This window comes from Cynocephalus volans, chromosome 17, assembly GCF_027409185.1.
Source record: "Cynocephalus volans isolate mCynVol1 chromosome 17, mCynVol1.pri, whole genome shotgun sequence".
Classification (NCBI taxonomy): Eukaryota; Metazoa; Chordata; class Mammalia; order Dermoptera; family Cynocephalidae; genus Cynocephalus; species Cynocephalus volans.
In genome coordinates this window covers 41923706-41939752 of record NC_084476.1, presented here as the reverse complement: position 1 = coordinate 41939752, position 16047 = coordinate 41923706, and the positions used below count along the sequence as shown (strand labels likewise).

Below are 16047 nucleotides of genomic sequence, written 5' to 3'. Positions count from 1 at the left end.
TCCCTATGCCTGAAGCAGGACATACTTTTCATCATCTTTCTTCTTGACCTCTGTAACACTAGGTACTATTAGCTATTAATAATTGGAACTCTTCCCATAGCTATCTACAACGGTGAACACTTTTACTTCACAACTGCTGCTCCTTAGCTTCTCTTCTTCCTTCTGCCAAAGGTAGGTGCTGTCCCATTGTTTTTAACGTCTGTTCTTGTTTTTCAGCAATCCTAGCTCCTCCTATCCTCTCAAACCTAAAACCCCAGTTGTGACCCTTCTCTCCAGAGCCTTTTCCCAACTCTTTGGATGGACATATCCAGGAGGATCTCAGGCCAGCTCTTCTAAAATGACACACAAGTGGATAGGGGTGAACAGAGGTTATGGGAGATTTACATGAGAAGAGAAACATTAGATTCATTCAGTTTTGGCTTCAAGTCAGGAATAATCAATGAGACAAAGTAGAATGCTATGTAAGATGGGCAAGTAGGTCTGATAAGAGGCAGCACAAGTTGGGAAACTAGGGAGGCTTCCACAGAAGTGAATGGCAAAGCGTGTTCTACAGTGAAAGGATATAGCAGAGGAAGAGACTGCACAATTTGGGGCTTCAGATAGTGAAAGTCTGTGTGATCCATGATACATGGGCTTATCTTTTCAGTCTTCTCTGTTATCAGCCAAAGAACAGGAACTTAAAAAAATGTGTTGTGGGCTGGCCCGTGGCTCACTCGGAAGAGTGCGGTGCTGATAACACCAAGGCCCCGGGTTCGGATCCCATATACGGATGGCCAGTTCGCTCACTGGCTGAGTGTGGTGCTGACAACACCAAGTCAAGGGTTAAGATCCCCTTACCGGTCATTTAAAAAAAAAAAAAAAAAAAGTGTTGTGTGGCAAAAGAAAATGGCAGGTGGGATAATAGGAGTGATTTGGGAAGAGGTGGGGGCAGTGAATTCAGACAACTCCAACCACTTCTCAAAAGTTCTCAGGTGCAGCCACGCCTGCCTAACATGACTGATCCCGTCTGTGCCTGGTGGGAGAGAGACTGACCCTCCCCCTATCCCCTATAGGGGGCAGTGGGGGTTCCCCCACATTTTAGGCACACATATTTATATTATTATTTTATTCCACTTTGGAGCCAACCCCCCTAGTCCTTCAGATGCATCCAAATCAAGAGTTAGGGATCAGGCTCCACTATGATTCTGAATTATAAAATAAGGAAGTTCCAGTAGCCAGGAGCCCTGGCTGTATGATGGTGAGAGGTGTGGCTGAGTCTCTCTAGTAGATCATCCGGCACTTGGATAGGCCAAGCTAGACTGTTCTCCAGCTCTCTCTGCAGCAGGTGCCAGCATCCACAGCCTAGGCTACCTCTGCTGGGCCAGAACTAGCTGCCTGAACCAGGAGCTCACAGCACCATCCACTCGCATCACCAAAGCTATGCCCAGGAGAAGTCCCACGCTGCTCACAATGAAGCCCACAGCCTCAAAAATGAACCTGCAAAAGAAGATAGAAAATCTCAAGGCACAGAGAGTAGAGAGTAGGTCTAGTGCGTTTTCCCACAGAGTCAAAATCCTGTCCACCCTGGATATTCATACTTTGCTCCAAGCTTCTCCCTCCCCACCATCTCAAGCAAATCTACTCACTTGGGGGCAAACACCTTCCAGACCATGAGATGCCTACGGAGGATGGAGGCTGCCACGGCACAGGCCAGAATCTAAGGGAGGAGAGGAGGGGACAAGTTACTTGGGAAGGGAAAGAAGCAGGGCAAAGGGAGAGTTGCTATAGGCCTCTGTGAAAAATGGAAGGAAGAGGAAAGTAGTGTGTGTCAGTGGAAAAAAAACCTGGGCTAAGATTTAGAAAACCAAATTCTTGTCCTGGCTCAACTACTGGCTCACTATGTGACCTTGGGCTAGTCACTATCCATCTGTAATGCTAACACTTAGGCTCTGACTCCCAGAGTGGAGGAAGATGTCAGTGCCACATCTGTCTCTGGAGGAAAGGAGGATCATGACCTCAGTTTGGGAAAGAATCCTAGCCATCACTTCAGCTTTTCCAGTCTATCCATTAGTGGCATAATCCCCAAATGTACCTAGCAGTTTCCAGATCTAGGTTGTAGAGAGGAAATGATCCAGGACTAGGATGAAGGTTCAAGTCTCAAAGTTGCTACTTGAGGCCACTGGGCTTGCAACCACTGCACTTCCCTGTACATCAGTCAAGGCCCTCTCCCAGGGATTTTGAAAGTATGAAAGAATGTGATGCACATTCATGAGAGAAGGTCACTAACGCTTCCTACACCCACCTGAATGCCAAGGACAAAGAGGTACTTTAGGCCCAGCTGCAGCAGCGCTGCATTGAAGTGGTGAGGTGCATCCCGGAGCCGCATCTCCATCAATGGCTCCTCCTCCTCCGGCCTGACTCTGGCCTCAGCTTCATTCCCTGGGGGCTGCTGCCGCCTCTTCCTCGGCCCTTGACTCTCACACAGGAAAGGCCAGAGCAGAAGCAGCGGGCAACCTACTGCCTCGGGGGAGGGCAGGGCTGGAATCAATGGAGGACCCTGGGACCACTCCACTCCGGTCGTCAACCACCCTAGATGGCTCAGGCCCCAATAAGCCTACTCCGGGGAGGCCAATGATCCAACAAAACCACATCTCCTCACTCAAATCCAGGTGTTTCCTTTCTTTCTACAAAGCCAGAATAAACAATGGAAGCAAAGGAAGGATGAAGGGGTACCTGCAAAGAGGAGGTGGGAAGCAAAGGTGTTGGCTCCCACTAGCAAAGCAGGCAGCCAGGTAGAGGAGCCATGACCCTCTGGGAATCCCACGAAGGCTGCATGCCAATGGATGGCTGGAAAGACAGGCTGGTGGCCTGTGGAGTAGAAGGTCTGTGTGGCTAAGAGGGCCCAAGCTGAGACAGCCTGCCATGGCACAGTAAAAGGACCTGGAGGAAAAAATACACCTTTTTAAAGTTACATCTCTTTCCCTAATCCATAGCCTACTCCCCCACAATCATATACTCCTAGAACTTCAGTGCTAATTCTCACACACACTCACATGCCCATCACCTCAACCTCTGCTATTCCGATTCCTTCTGTAGCATAAGGCCCCATCACTCTAATCTGAACCCCAACGTGGTATTTCTTTCTCTCTCTCATATATACACAGTTCACTATGCCATTATATATTCATAATATACCATTTTCATCACTGGAAAATCAGGAAATGTGCTCATGAGGATGCAGCATTTCCACGAGATGTAAGTCTTGGAAGACTCTTTATCTCCCCTTTCCATGAACCCTGAGAGCCAACAGGAGGCATCAATTAGCTTGGCTACGGCAGATATGAGGGAGGACATCAGGAAGACCTTCTATCAGGCAAGGTGAAGAACATGAGGCGCAAAAAACCCCTGAAAATAAGAGGGCTGAATTCATATCAATACTGTCCTTAGACGAATCAGGGCTGAGATATGTATTTACCAGGGCTGGTGATGGGTATCCCTGCAGCAAGCAGATGTAGGAGAAGAAAGCTCTGCAGAAACAAAAGCAGGAACACAAGGCTGATGCGCTCTGCGTGCAATAGCAGAAGTGGAAAGGCCAACAGGGTGAGGGCCATGACCACAGAAGCTGAGTAGATACTCCCCAACTGATAGGCAGCCACAGTCAGAGGACCCTGAGATTTGGTCTTCTCTAGCCGGCCCCGGAACTCTTCCTGCATGTGTCGGTAGATTTGAGGGACCACATAATCCAGGTCAGCCTGAGAAGTGGGGGGGCCTGAGAAAGGAGTGACGACAGTCCTGGTCCTTGGAGTACCCACCCCAGCCTTCACTAGAACCGTCACAGGCCTCCAGAGCAGCAGCATGAGCCCTGAAGCAGCCAGCCCTGCCACAGCCCGAGGCAGCACAACTGATGCACCAGCAACGAGGGCCCGGAGACGTGGGGGTGCTTCATCTGCCCCCGATGCCAATGCCCAGTAGGCAGCAGTGCCCAGTACCATTAGGGGCAGCCCCCAGCGCACAAAGAGCATGAGGGGCTCAGGGCTCTTGAGATTACCATAGCGGCAAAGCCAAAGGCGCACAGCAGCTAAAAGGGCCACCAGCGCCCCCACACAAGTTCCATACCACAAATTCTTGGCTCGACCGCCCACCATGGATGCCAGAGGACTCAGCCAAGGAGAGGAGTGGCAAGCAGGTGTCTCTTCAGGGCAGCGATGAAAAAGCCCAGCTAGCCTTATACATAAAAGCAACCCAACTCCAAGCCTCAAGGCATATGTGCCACTGTGCCTTGGGGGGCCTATTGAGGCCGAAGAGCCAAGGCGGGGGATTGTGAGCAGCTTAGGTGGCAACAGCTGGCCCTCCCAGTGAAGCTGGGCAACCAGGAGTAAGATGAACGAGCCCAAAAGGAAGGTGCTGGCCCTGGCCTCAGCTACAACAAAACTATCAGAGAACAAGGAAGCCAAGCGAATGACCAGGAATAACAGGACAGGCCCAGGGATGGGAAGTAGGGTTGCCAGGGGCCTCTTGGACTCCCAGCCAGCCCAGGCTTTCCACAGAAAAGACAGGAGTGAGCTCACTGCAGCCATGGCACATACAACTACTGGATCCAGCTTCAGCCCAGTAGTTGCCAGGAGTCCAGCATACACTATGGCCCCAGCCAGACCCCAGCCCACAGGTATCAGGAGCAGAGGGCGGAAGGGGAAGCCTGGGGATGTTGCCCACTGGGATGCCAGCAGGCAGAGAAAGCAGGCAGCAGCCAAGAGAGCAGCACCCCCTGCCATGCGGACCAGAGAGAAACGAGCCCAAGACGCGATGCATATAGCCCGAGCTCCCCGCAGAAACTGCTGCAGCTCAGAAATCACAGTCTTCAGTGTGGCCTCAGCCCTCTGGGGGCTCTGCAGAAGCCACTGGTAGTCAGCAGAGGCCTTGGAGAAGAGGTTCTGCAGCTGATGAAGCTCTTTAACTTGGAGGTCTTGAGTAGCATCTGAGTAGGTGCAAAGAAATCGGGACACCTGGCAGAAAAGGTCGGAAACAAAGGGGACTAGGTCAGTGATACAAATCAGGGCAGAGATAAGGATAGATATTACAAAAACGGGTGCCTAGAAATCAGGGACACAAACTTTGTCTGGGATGAGGGAAGGGAGGGACAAAGGAAGGGGGACATGATTATGAAAGGTGAGATTAAGATTGGACTGGGCCGGCCCGTGGCTCAGTCGGGAGAGTGTGGTGCTGATAACACCAAGGCCCTGGGTTCGAATCCCATATAGGGATGGCTGGTTATCTCATTGGGTGAACGTGGTGCTGACAACACCAAGTCAAGGGTTAAGATCCCCTTACCGGTCATCTTTAAAAAAAAAAAAAAGACTGGACAAAGGACAATGCAGTGGGTCATTATGCTTCTCTCACACCCACCCTCGCTGTCACCTGGAAGCCCAGCCCCCCTTACCTACCTGCTGGGCATTGAGATAGAGAGCTGAGGCTTGGGCTAGAGAAGAAGAGTGGGGCTGGGAATCCTCGCCCTCTGAAAACAGCTCAGCCATCACCTCCCCGATGTTCGCAAATGGGATAGGCAAGCCCAGCAGCAGGGCCAGTGTGGGCACAAGGCTGATTTGAGGAATCACCTCTGGCTCCTAGAGGGAAAGAAAAGGGAAAATGGGTTCATCACAAAGCTGATGTCAAACACAAAGTTGATGTAAACAAACAGTATTTGGGATGGAAGACATGGGGCCTACGTAGGAAATGAGAGTGGAGATACCTAGGATCATGGATTTGGGGGCCTAAAATAGAAGGATCCGTGAGGATGCTGTGATCATGATGTAGGCTAAATACTGGGAGATGTCAGTTTGTTAGAGCACAACCTTGTGACACCAAGGTCAAGGGCTCAGATCACCATACTGGCCAGCAAAAAAAAAAAACTGGGAGATGCACCAAGGCACATCCCAGGCCTCACCTGTGGTGGGGTACTGGAGAAGAGGGCTGTGGGGCTGTAAAGAAAGAGTGCGGCTGAGACCTCCAGTTCACTGTCTCCTCCATGGTCCCCAGTCATGGTCATCCCATGGTCACCAGCCACCACAAGCAGTGTGTCATTCTCCAGACGCTCCACAACTCCTCTGGGGGCCAAAAAAAATGTGTCAGGAGGTAGTGATGGACAAAGACTTTTCTCAGGGGCCCTTTCACCTCCAGCTATGACTTCCATTAGTAGGGCCTAGATGTTTGGCAAAGAGACACCTCTTTGGCCATGGCCCTGCTGCCCAAAGTCACACACTGAGTTATTCGAGATGAATGAGGTCCCTGGCTTCAGAAAAAGTCCTGGAGACAGAATTCAGCAACAAAATAAGATAAGGAATTCCAAGATAAGGAATTTTCCTCCTGGGACCATATATCTTAAGATTCTTAGACACAAACCCACTCCCCCAGCCAATACCCCACACTCACTGGATCACCTGGTCCATTTGGCTAAGTTTCTTGGCCATTTCAGGGTGGTGAGGGCCATGCTTGTGACCACAGTGATCCACACCCAGGAAGTGAGCAATCAGCACGTCCCATTCACCACTGTCCACTGTGAAGGGGAGAACACTAAGCACAGGGAACCCATCCAGGCTTTGACACTCCTCTATGTCCAAGGACACAATCCCAGGCCTTTACACCCATGGGAGGTTCAGAATTTGTGGACTAAGGGCCGGCCCGTGGCTCACTTGGGAGAGTTTGATGCTGATAACACCAAGGCCACAGGTTCGGATCCCCATATAGGGATAGCCAGTTAGCTCACTTCAGAGAGCGTGATGCTGACAACATCAAGTCAAGGGTTAAGATCCCCTTACCGGTCATCTTTCAAGAAATAGAAAAAAGAATATGTGGACTAACACAACCCTCCCCAGCTCCCAGTCTTAGTCAGGGACTAAGTGCTTTGGCCCCATGCTCACTGGTAGGGTAGAGGTGTTCCAGGATGCCATTGTCCACTGTGTGTAGGTCTCTGACATTGAAGGATGAGAAGAAGAAAGCTTGGGAGAAAGCTCCAGGGAAAAGGTTTTTCCAGGTATCATCTCCCATGAAGACTACACGCCTTCCTGTAGGGACATGAGAGGAGGTCAGAGCCTGACAGGAGTCAGGGCGAGGGAAAAGAAGAGAGGAGACCCTTTAAAAACCCATCAGAAATCCCAACCATGCACCCTAAAGCACAGCAATTCTATTGGCAACTCATCCTTCAGGGCCTAAAAGTTTCCACCTGAAGTTTTCCCTAATCACCATACTTCCCCCTACCTCTCACTCCTCATTCCTACAAAATGCTCTGCTAGTTCTCACTCCTTGGATATCTCTGCTCATCTGTTTTTCCTGGGTTATCCTGCTGTTTCTGTCAGTGAGTGAGCAGGGCTTGGATCCCTCCACACTTGGGAACCAAGACCCTTATCTTCTCCTCATCTCTCCCCTGACCCTTTACTAAGAGCTCCCCAAGAGTGAAATGAACACTCCATGCAAATTAGAAGTTTCACAAAGACAAAGCCCATATCCCCTCTCCTTTGTCACCCAAACTGAGCTTCCTACACACATGGCCCTGGTCTCCTTCTCCTCCCCTAGTCCCCCACATGATGGTCAAACATGCAGGTGGGCACCCAAAGTTCTGGCTCCTTGACTTTTTAATAAGACATCTGCCAAGGTACCCCTGGCCTCCAAAGGGGCCCAGACTGACCTGCACTGGTGAGCTGCTTAATGAGATTGTCTTCCACTATTGCATGACTGGCAAAATTACTGCCAGCATCAATAAAAGTAGGCAGTGAGCCAGTGGTGAGGGCCTTGAGGCGCTGCATGGTGGTGGTAGGGGGGTCAACCTGAGATCGGTAGAGCCGGGCATGGTGGGGCTGAATCTCCAGGATCCTCTGCAAGGAGCCTAGTTTGCCCAGGAAGGGCAGGGAGACAGGAGGCTCGCCAGGCACGTGTGAAAGCTGGGGCTGGGCAAAGTCAAATCGCAGAGCATCTATCAGCACCAACACAACCCGGGAGAATCGGGAAGCCATCCAGCAGGCCCCAGGCTTCCCTTGGCTCCCCCATGGCAGGGACCCAGGGCCTGGAGGCTCTTGGCAGCTGCTATGGTTGGTGAGCTCCAAACGCGTGAGCAGGAAGCCACTGGTGAAGAGAGAAATGCCAGCGTAGAAGAGAAAGCAGACCCAGGCCAGGAAGAGAAGCACTGGGACCTTCTGCATCCTGGTAGGGGCAGGGGAGGAAATTATTTATCACTGTGGGGCAAAGAACCAGTGGATATTCTTGTCCCTCAATACAAAACCCAGCTAGAATCACTTCCTTTTGAAAGCCTTCCTGGAGACAAACAGTCCCATACTAAACCCATTGCAATGTTCCTCTCCACCAATTATACCAGAGTTTCGGAAGGTGAGGTCCCCAGATGATGGGCATCAACCTGGAGCTGTTGCTAAAAATGCTACTTGTAGGGCGCTGGCCAGTTAGTTCAGTTGGTTACTGCCGTGATGCTAATAATAGAAAGGTCAAGGGTTCGATCCCTGTACTGGCCAGCCGCCAAAAAAAAAAAAAAAAAACTATTCCCAGGCCTCACCCCAGGATCTTTGGGGGCGGAGCACATGAATTTCCACAAGTACACCACGGGATCCTAATTCTGAAAAAACATAGTCCACAAGGGAAACTTATTCCAAGTGGTAGACTGCTCTCTGACGGGCCTTTTCCACCCCTCTCGCCAATGCTAACACCCCTCGGGTGGCAAGGGCTCGCAGCCTCAGGGGAATCCGGGCCCTGCTGAAGAGGCTGCCTGGTGGGGACCGAGGGGACGAAGGGGAGGAGTCACGCTCCACTTCCGGGCGGCCAGGTTCTCCAGGAGACCAGAGGCACGACCTCCCTCGCACAGCGGGGCAGAGATGCGGGTCTAAAGCCGGTTGGGCCTGGCCAGGACCCAGGCGTCCGGGCGGCTCCGCCTCCTCCGGTGGCTACTCGGCCTCCGCCTGGGCACCCTGTCCCTGGTATTCGGAACCTTGCCCGCGAGGTGGCGGGGAGAGGGGCTCCCTTACTTTGAGGTGAGGGGAGTGTGAGGGGTTAGACCCTGGCTCACCTGCAACGGCGCCCGGAAGTGCGGCGGCGGTGCCTGGATCCTGGCACTACAGAGATGCACGTGCCAGGCAGAGCGGCCTGCCGGGAGCCCCATCGCCATCTGCCGGCACCTCGGTGGAAGTTCGGCTAGGGGCTTAGGCTGGCGAGAGAGTTTGGTGGAAGATATAGTAATTTAAGAGAACTGGGAGCAAAGGACTAAGCTAGAAGAGTTCTGGGAACCACTGTCCATTCTCAGTTAAGACAATGATCACGGTCTATGAAGTTAAAACTGGCTTGAATCCTAGCTCAGTCACTCATTGTCATTATCGGGCATTACCTCATCTGTAAAATGGGAATAGATGATACTTATTTCCGCCTTTTTGCTTAGCTTACTGTGATAAATTTTATTATTCCTATCATGGCCTCTAACTGAATCTTACAACCTAATAATAAAAAAGCAAATAATCCAATTAAAAAATGAGCAAAGGATCTGACTAGACCTTTCTCCAAAGATACTCAAAAAGCCAGTAAACACATGGAGAGATGCTCAACATCATTAGCCATCAGGGAAATGCTGTAGATTCCACTTCAAACCCACTAAGAGGGCTATCATTAAAAAGACAGATAATAACAAGTGTTGGCAAGGACATGCAGAAATTGGAACCCTCTTACACCGCTGGCGGGATTGTAAAATGGTGCAGCATCTTTGGAAAACAGAGTTATCACATGAACCAGCAATTTCACTCCTCGGTATATACCAAAGAGAAATGAAAACATGTCCAAACAAAAACTCGTACATAAATATACATATTAGCATTATCCATAATAGCCAAAAGGTGGAAACCCAAATGTCCATCAATGATAAAAGTTAAACAAAATATGGTGTATCTATACAATGTAATACTGGGGGGGGGGGGTGATGAAATATTTTAAATTTGTGGTGGTTGTGCAACTCTGTGGATATACTAAAAATACCGAATTTATATTTTAAATGGGTGAATTGTATGGTATGTGAGTTATATTTCATAAATGTACTATTTCTTTTTTTCCTAATAAAGCTAGTATTAAAAACAACACAAAACCTCTCCAGTAGTTTTTCATCTCAGAGTAAAAGCCTAAATTCTTGGAGTATCAACAGTTCACATCCCTGTACCGGCCAGCTGCCTTAAAAAAAAAAAAAAGTTCACGCACTGCAAGTCTACACACTAGCTCCCACTTCTCCCTGATTCATCTAGCTGCAACTTCTTTGCTCCCCTAACTGTTCTATCCACAGCAGCTCCTTTGCTCTTCCAGTTATAAGCCAGGCATGCTCTGCTTCAGGGCCTTTGCATTTGCAATCTCTTCTGTCAGCTTCACTCTCAGGGGCCCAAATGAGTCTTTCCCTCATCGCCATCATATATATCTAAGTTCAAATGTAACATCAGTGAGGCTTCTTGGAACCCTCTACTTAATATTACGACCATCCCCTTGCCTGCCAAACCCCCCATCTCCCTTCCTTTCTTTAATTTCCTCCATTGCACTTGTAGAGAAAATATAGGAAAATCGTCAGGGCCCCTCAGATGTTCAGAATCTTGCCCAGCATTTGCTGTAAATATCCACATGCGCCCAGGTGTTCCTTGGTTACTATCTAATGTAATTGCACATGGACACCCAGGTGTCCTGGTTTATGGATTTAAGTATAAAGGACTAACGGCTCTGATACATGGCACTTCTCAGGATGCCCCAGGAGGCCACTAGGATGGCTGCTCCTAGCTCTGAATAAAGCCTATTAATTTTTTACCCATGGCTCCCAGGATCTTTTCCTATTACCTAGCTCATGGACCTGTGTGTGAAAGGTTTGTGACCCAGCCTGTACAATGGGCTTGAGGGGACTGTGTGCCCCAGCCCTAGCAATACAGCACTACTCATCAGCATCTGAAATTCTATACATCATAATGTATGATTTATCTTCTCCAAATAGAATGTCAACTCATTGAGGGCAGGGATTTTTTTTTTTTTTTAAAGATGACCAGCAAGAGGATTTTAACCCTTGACTTGGTGTTGTCAGCACCATGCTCACCCAGTGAGCTAACCAGCTATCCCTATATGGGATCCGAACCCGTGACCTTAAGTGTTATCAGCACCACACTCTCCTGAGTAAGCCATGGGCCAGCCCAAGGGCAGGGAATTTTGTTTTCTTCATTGCTATATCCTCAGTGCCTAGCATACATTTGGGGTCCAATAGATACTTATCAACAGATAGAAGAATGAATCCTAATCCAGAAATGTGTGAGATCATTTCTCTACTTCCATTCCCATGGACCCTTATCTCAGTTCAGGCCTCATTGCCTTCTCCAGCATCACTGAGGCAGCTTTCTTATTGTCCTCCCAGCCTCCCACCTCTCCTTCCTATCTTCTTTACATTGCAGCAGGATAGCTCTGTCTCCAACACTAATGTGATTACTTTTATCTTCTTAAAATTCTTCATGGGAAGGGACCCTTCATGGTTCCCTCCTACCCGAAGGATAATGCCCAAACCCTTCAGAACTCTAGAATTCTGTAATTTGGCCGTTGTCATATTGTCATCCCCCCTAACACCCTATCCTTCAGCCATAGTAAATAACTTTTTGAATGTTCCAATTTCTCTCCAGCAGTGAGCCTTTGCATATTCTAGTCCAGGCCCTATGTTGGGGAAAGCTTGTTAATTTTCCAGCCTGAGCTCAATGGCAGAGTCAGCAACCCTGCTACCCACAAGCTGACATACTCCTCTCTCAGAATCCCTCAGCCAGAACTTTCCTCCATCACAGCATTTATCACTTTCTATCACCATCTGCTTACTTATTTCTTTCCTATCTCACCTTGTATTCTGTGAAAGCAGGAACCACTGGGTCTCGGTTGTTTTTGTAACCCCAGTGACTAGCACTAAGGTCAGCACATGGTAGACATCATTAAATATTTTTGAATGAATGAGGAGTGCCCTCAGTCTCTGACAACCCTTTAAGCATTCAGCATTACTATCCTGCCAGGGCAGTCCCCTTTCCCATAAAAAAATCCCCCTAAGGGCTGACCCGGTGGCGCACTTGGGAGAGTGCGGCGCTGGGAGCGCAGTAGTGCTCCCGCCCGCGGGTTCGGATCCTATATAAGGATGGCCGGTGCGCTGCTCACTGGCTGAGCGCAGTGCGGCCGGTCACAAAAAGACAAAAAAAAAAAACCCTAAAACATCTGCCTTGCACACACAGTCCCACACTTAGTAGGAAGGAGACTACACTCTCCAGCTGGCAGTCCAGCAGACTGGTGATTTAATCCTTGCATCCTATCTCACAGCTTCTCTTGAAGACAGAAAGGATGATTTCAAGATGAAGTCATTCTTGCTCATAGAGGCATCAGCTCCCAAGACCTGACAGGACTGGAGGGTAGGAGTGGACATCCAAGGAAAATGCCAGTGACTTTCCTAACTTCATTCCCCAATTAAAGAAGACAGTTTCTGGTTTGCCACTGGTGAGTTTATTACACGATTAAAGTTCAAATAAAAAAATAAAAACCAAAATCTTGGCAGGGAGGCCAGAGCCAGAACCTGGGAGTGCTGCTTCCCTGTCCCCAGATTCCCTGGCCAAGCCCAGTTCCACTAACTCAGTTTGACTCGATCAAGTTCCTCATCAAGACTTGCATCCGTGCCCTGGACATCTCTGCTGCTCCCACTGGAGATCGAGTCCTGGGACCCTGGCACTGAGGCTTTAGTGAGGGCCCCATATACACCCATGGCCTGAAGGGACAGAGAGAGAGTCATGAGGATAACTAGAGAAGGTACAGACCAACCCACCAATGGCTAAAAGGAAAAAGGTGAGGCTGGGGCCAGTGAGCTTGGTTTTCCTTTTTCCTTCTCTCAAGCCTCAGTCTTACACACTCTGGAGTCAGTTCTACAAACCAACAGAGTAGGATGACCCTCAGAATACTACCACAGTTACTGCAAAAAGAAGGTATCTCAAAGGTTCCCTAACTGCAGGGATGAATAAATGTGCTTCACTCTTAGCGATTCCCTCTCTATAGGGAATGAAGGGAGATCTAGTGCCAAAGTACTCTGAAGACCTCTATGGTGTGTAAGTGGTGATAGTGGTGCTGGGATCTCAGTCCCTGTCACTGGTGCTCTGCACTGGGTCCTCAGAGAGCTCTAACCTGAGCCACCATACTGGTGACATCACCAGGATTGGAAGGCAGTAGGATAGTGTTGGAGTCCTTGGCCAGTTTAGAGAAGGCGTTGACATACTGCTCAGCCACAGTCAGTGAAGCTGCTGCATCTCCATTCTGTGGCCACAGAGGGGATAAAATCAGAGATCACAGACTTGGAGAGTAGGGGGGAAGTAGAAAAGGGAGATCAGGTTCCTAGAAAGAGAGTATGCAGGTCACAATACAAGAGATCACGTAATCTGGCTCAATGGAGCCCACAAAGGCAGGAACTCCCCATAAGAGGTGAGAACCTCTTCCATCGTCAATTTCTGTCTCCCACTCCCACCCAGGGGCCTCTCACATGTTGTGTCAGAGCTGCAGCCAGGATGCGAATAGCTTCAGCCTTAGCCTTGGCCTTGGCCAAAACTGCACTGGCCTCTCCTGGAAGAAAAGAGACAGAGTTTGACCCATGAGACCCCAAAGCTCCAGTCCTAGCACCAACCTTCAAAGACCTATGCCCTGCTCCTCCCTCAGCCTCTACCCTTTGCTGACCTGCTGCCTGATTTATTTGCTCAGCCTTTTCTGCTTCCGAGGCCAGGATCTGGGCCTGTTTCTTCCCCTCTGCCACGTTGATGGCTGACTCTCGGGTACCCTCAGATTCTAGAACTGTGGCCCGTTTCCGCCGCTCTGCCTCCACCTGAAAGCCCCCAGCAGCCCCCATCAACAAGAAGCCAGTGGAAATTCTTACACAGACTTGCCACTATATTCATCACAAAAGGGAAGGGAGTCCAGGTCCCCCTGGGACTGGAGCATCCTGAGGTCCTCTTCCTCACCCCTCCTTGGCCCTCACCTGCATCTGCATGGACTCTTTCACCCGAGGTGGGACATGGATATCCTTGATCTCATAACGGAGGCAGCGGATGCCCCAGCAGTCAGCAGCCTGGTTGATGGCATCCACAATGCTAGCATTCAAAGACTCTCGCTCCTGGAGGAAGAGAGGTATAAGCTCCAGAGCCTCAACCACCTATCAGTAGCCTAAGCTGAGAAGGGCCTTGACCTCCAGAAAGGACTAAAAATGCCACACATATGCCTTAAAACCCTAACTCTGGCTCAGATCAGCTTACCCGGAAGACTTTGTCCAGAGAGAGTTTGCCAAGCTCTGATCTCATGGTCGTCTGAGCTAGCTGGGTGACAGCATACTCAGGGTCCTCCACACCATAGCTAGCCTGAAAGGGACAAGGATAGTGTAAAAAGCTTGGGTGCAGGATTTTAGTGAGGAAGGCAACTTAGAAGGCTGACTAAAGCAGGGGGTAGATACCTTATAAGGGTCCATGATGCGCAGGTAAAGGACCCCATCGATTTGCAGAGTTACATTGTCTGCAGGAGCAGGAGAGAAAAGGAAGAAGGTCAGGCCTCCATGTCCCAAATAGCTCTTTCTCCTAAGCTCTAAATCTATAGCAACCACATCCTCATGGTCTCAGGGCCCCCGTGTCACCCTGCACCCCTCACCAAGAGTCACAGCCGACTGTTCAGGCACATTGATGACAATTTCCTTGAGACTCTGCACGTATCGGATCCGGTCTAACACAGGGATGAGGATGTTCAAGCCCTGAGAAGAGGAGTCATGGGTCCTCAGAAGGATGGAGGCTATGGGGTTGGGATCTAAGCTAGGCCCGGAATATGTAGGGATACAACATATGGAACATGCTCAGAAAAGCAGCAGCCCTTGCTAAGAAAGAAGTCTTCAGAAGGCTGGGGTGTCACTGGTCAGGAAACCCAACAGGATAGAAATGCAAGACTGTGTCTCTGAATGAAGTAGAGTCAAGGGAATAGGAGCCAGAAGAAAAGCCATCTCTACGCAGACAGGTGGGGCTGATAAGGTAGGTAGATTCTCAAGAATGGGGCCTGTGGGATGCTAAGGCAATAGGAAAAAGTGGTAACACGGGGATGATGGCCAGCAGCCTGGGCCCTGCCAGGTTTGGCCTGGGAGTTGGGAGCCAAAGGTGCGGGCAGGCCCCAAGGAGGTCCCACCCTCCATATCGTGAGGGATCTGAGCATCTGGTTGGCCCGGAATGGGCAGAAGAAGTTCTCACAGGCTCCAGGATCCGGTGGAATCGGCCCATTCGCTCCACCACCCAGGCCTCCTGCTGCGGCACAAACAGTACCACGGTGTTTCGAGGCAATCCAGAGGAGGCGCGGCGCGGAGCGCAGCCAGAAACCTGCGCAGAGCCCTTAAAGTAAAGACAAAGGTAAGCAGAGATCACAGCCAGCCCGACACCCCGCCCCTCTGTCCCGGAGGCATCTCCCTAAACCGAGACCCTCAAGGGTCCTCGGAGGGACACACGTGGGGACCGTGACCTCTGACCCCAAGTCTCCTAAAGTTAGAATCCCACTTCTTCTTAGCTGAGGCCCCAGGCAGTCTCTGCCCCGACCCTCTGGAGGTTGCTTGGCTCTCACCCTCAGCAAAAGGGCCCCAGTGCCCCGCGCCGCGCGCGCCAGCATTTCCCACCGCCGCAGCGACCTCCGGAACCAAAGAGACGCGAAGCAGAGCGTCGCTCCGGAAGCCCAGACCCGAGCCTTTCTTCCCGCTGTTCCACTTCCCTTCACGTACTTCCGGCCGTCTTCCCCATTCCACACTCATCCAATCAGCGTTATTTGGTTGAGTGCATCGAGTTGTTACCGGGGAAACGCAGACCTTCAAGACAGCCCAAGGCTGCAGCTTGTTTTGGTTCTCGCTGTTGAAGCCCAAGATCCCAGACATGGTGGCCAAAATGGAGGCTATTTTCCGCGTGCAGGTGACCCCAAGTTCTCACACAGTTCTTTATCCCCACCGGAGACTCAGTTTACCCTCCAGAGCGTATAATCGACCCCATCCGTCACCATAGC

At 50.4% G+C, this 16047-nt stretch overlaps 2 protein-coding genes across 4 annotated transcripts; both read right to left on the bottom strand.

Annotated features, from left to right (window-relative positions):
* Window positions 1-9069, bottom strand: PIGO (phosphatidylinositol glycan anchor biosynthesis class O). 3 transcript variants are annotated; one of them, XM_063082029.1, is made up of 12 exons: window positions 9041-9069; window positions 7658-8169; window positions 6894-7037; window positions 6406-6529; window positions 5921-6080; window positions 5421-5600; window positions 4758-4982; window positions 3455-3731; window positions 2713-2919; window positions 2282-2496; window positions 1626-1696; window positions 1-1476 (listed from the first exon to the last, which is right to left on the bottom strand). In XM_063082029.1, the coding sequence occupies exons 2-12, from the start codon at window positions 8166-8168 to the stop codon at window positions 1347-1349; spliced, it is 2244 nt and encodes a 747-aa protein (XP_062938099.1). In that variant the 5' UTR covers window position 8169; window positions 9041-9069; the 3' UTR covers window positions 1-1346. The 3 variants fall into 3 exon arrangements, with proteins under 3 accessions (XP_062938099.1, XP_062938097.1, XP_062938098.1); XM_063082027.1 differs by having other exon boundaries at window positions 3455-4982; XM_063082028.1 differs by having other exon boundaries at window positions 2713-2847; window positions 3455-4982.
* Window positions 9070-12478: 3409 nt separating this feature from the next.
* Window positions 12479-15722, bottom strand: STOML2 (stomatin like 2). Its single transcript, XM_063082031.1, has 10 exons — window positions 15619-15722; window positions 15255-15392; window positions 14671-14770; window positions 14480-14538; window positions 14286-14387; window positions 14012-14146; window positions 13714-13858; window positions 13523-13602; window positions 13171-13299; window positions 12479-12760 (listed from the first exon to the last, which is right to left on the bottom strand). The coding sequence occupies exons 1-10, from the start codon at window positions 15661-15663 to the stop codon at window positions 12623-12625; spliced, it is 1071 nt and encodes a 356-aa protein (XP_062938101.1). The 5' UTR covers window positions 15664-15722; the 3' UTR covers window positions 12479-12622.
* Between the last annotated feature and the right edge of the window lie 325 nt (window positions 15723-16047).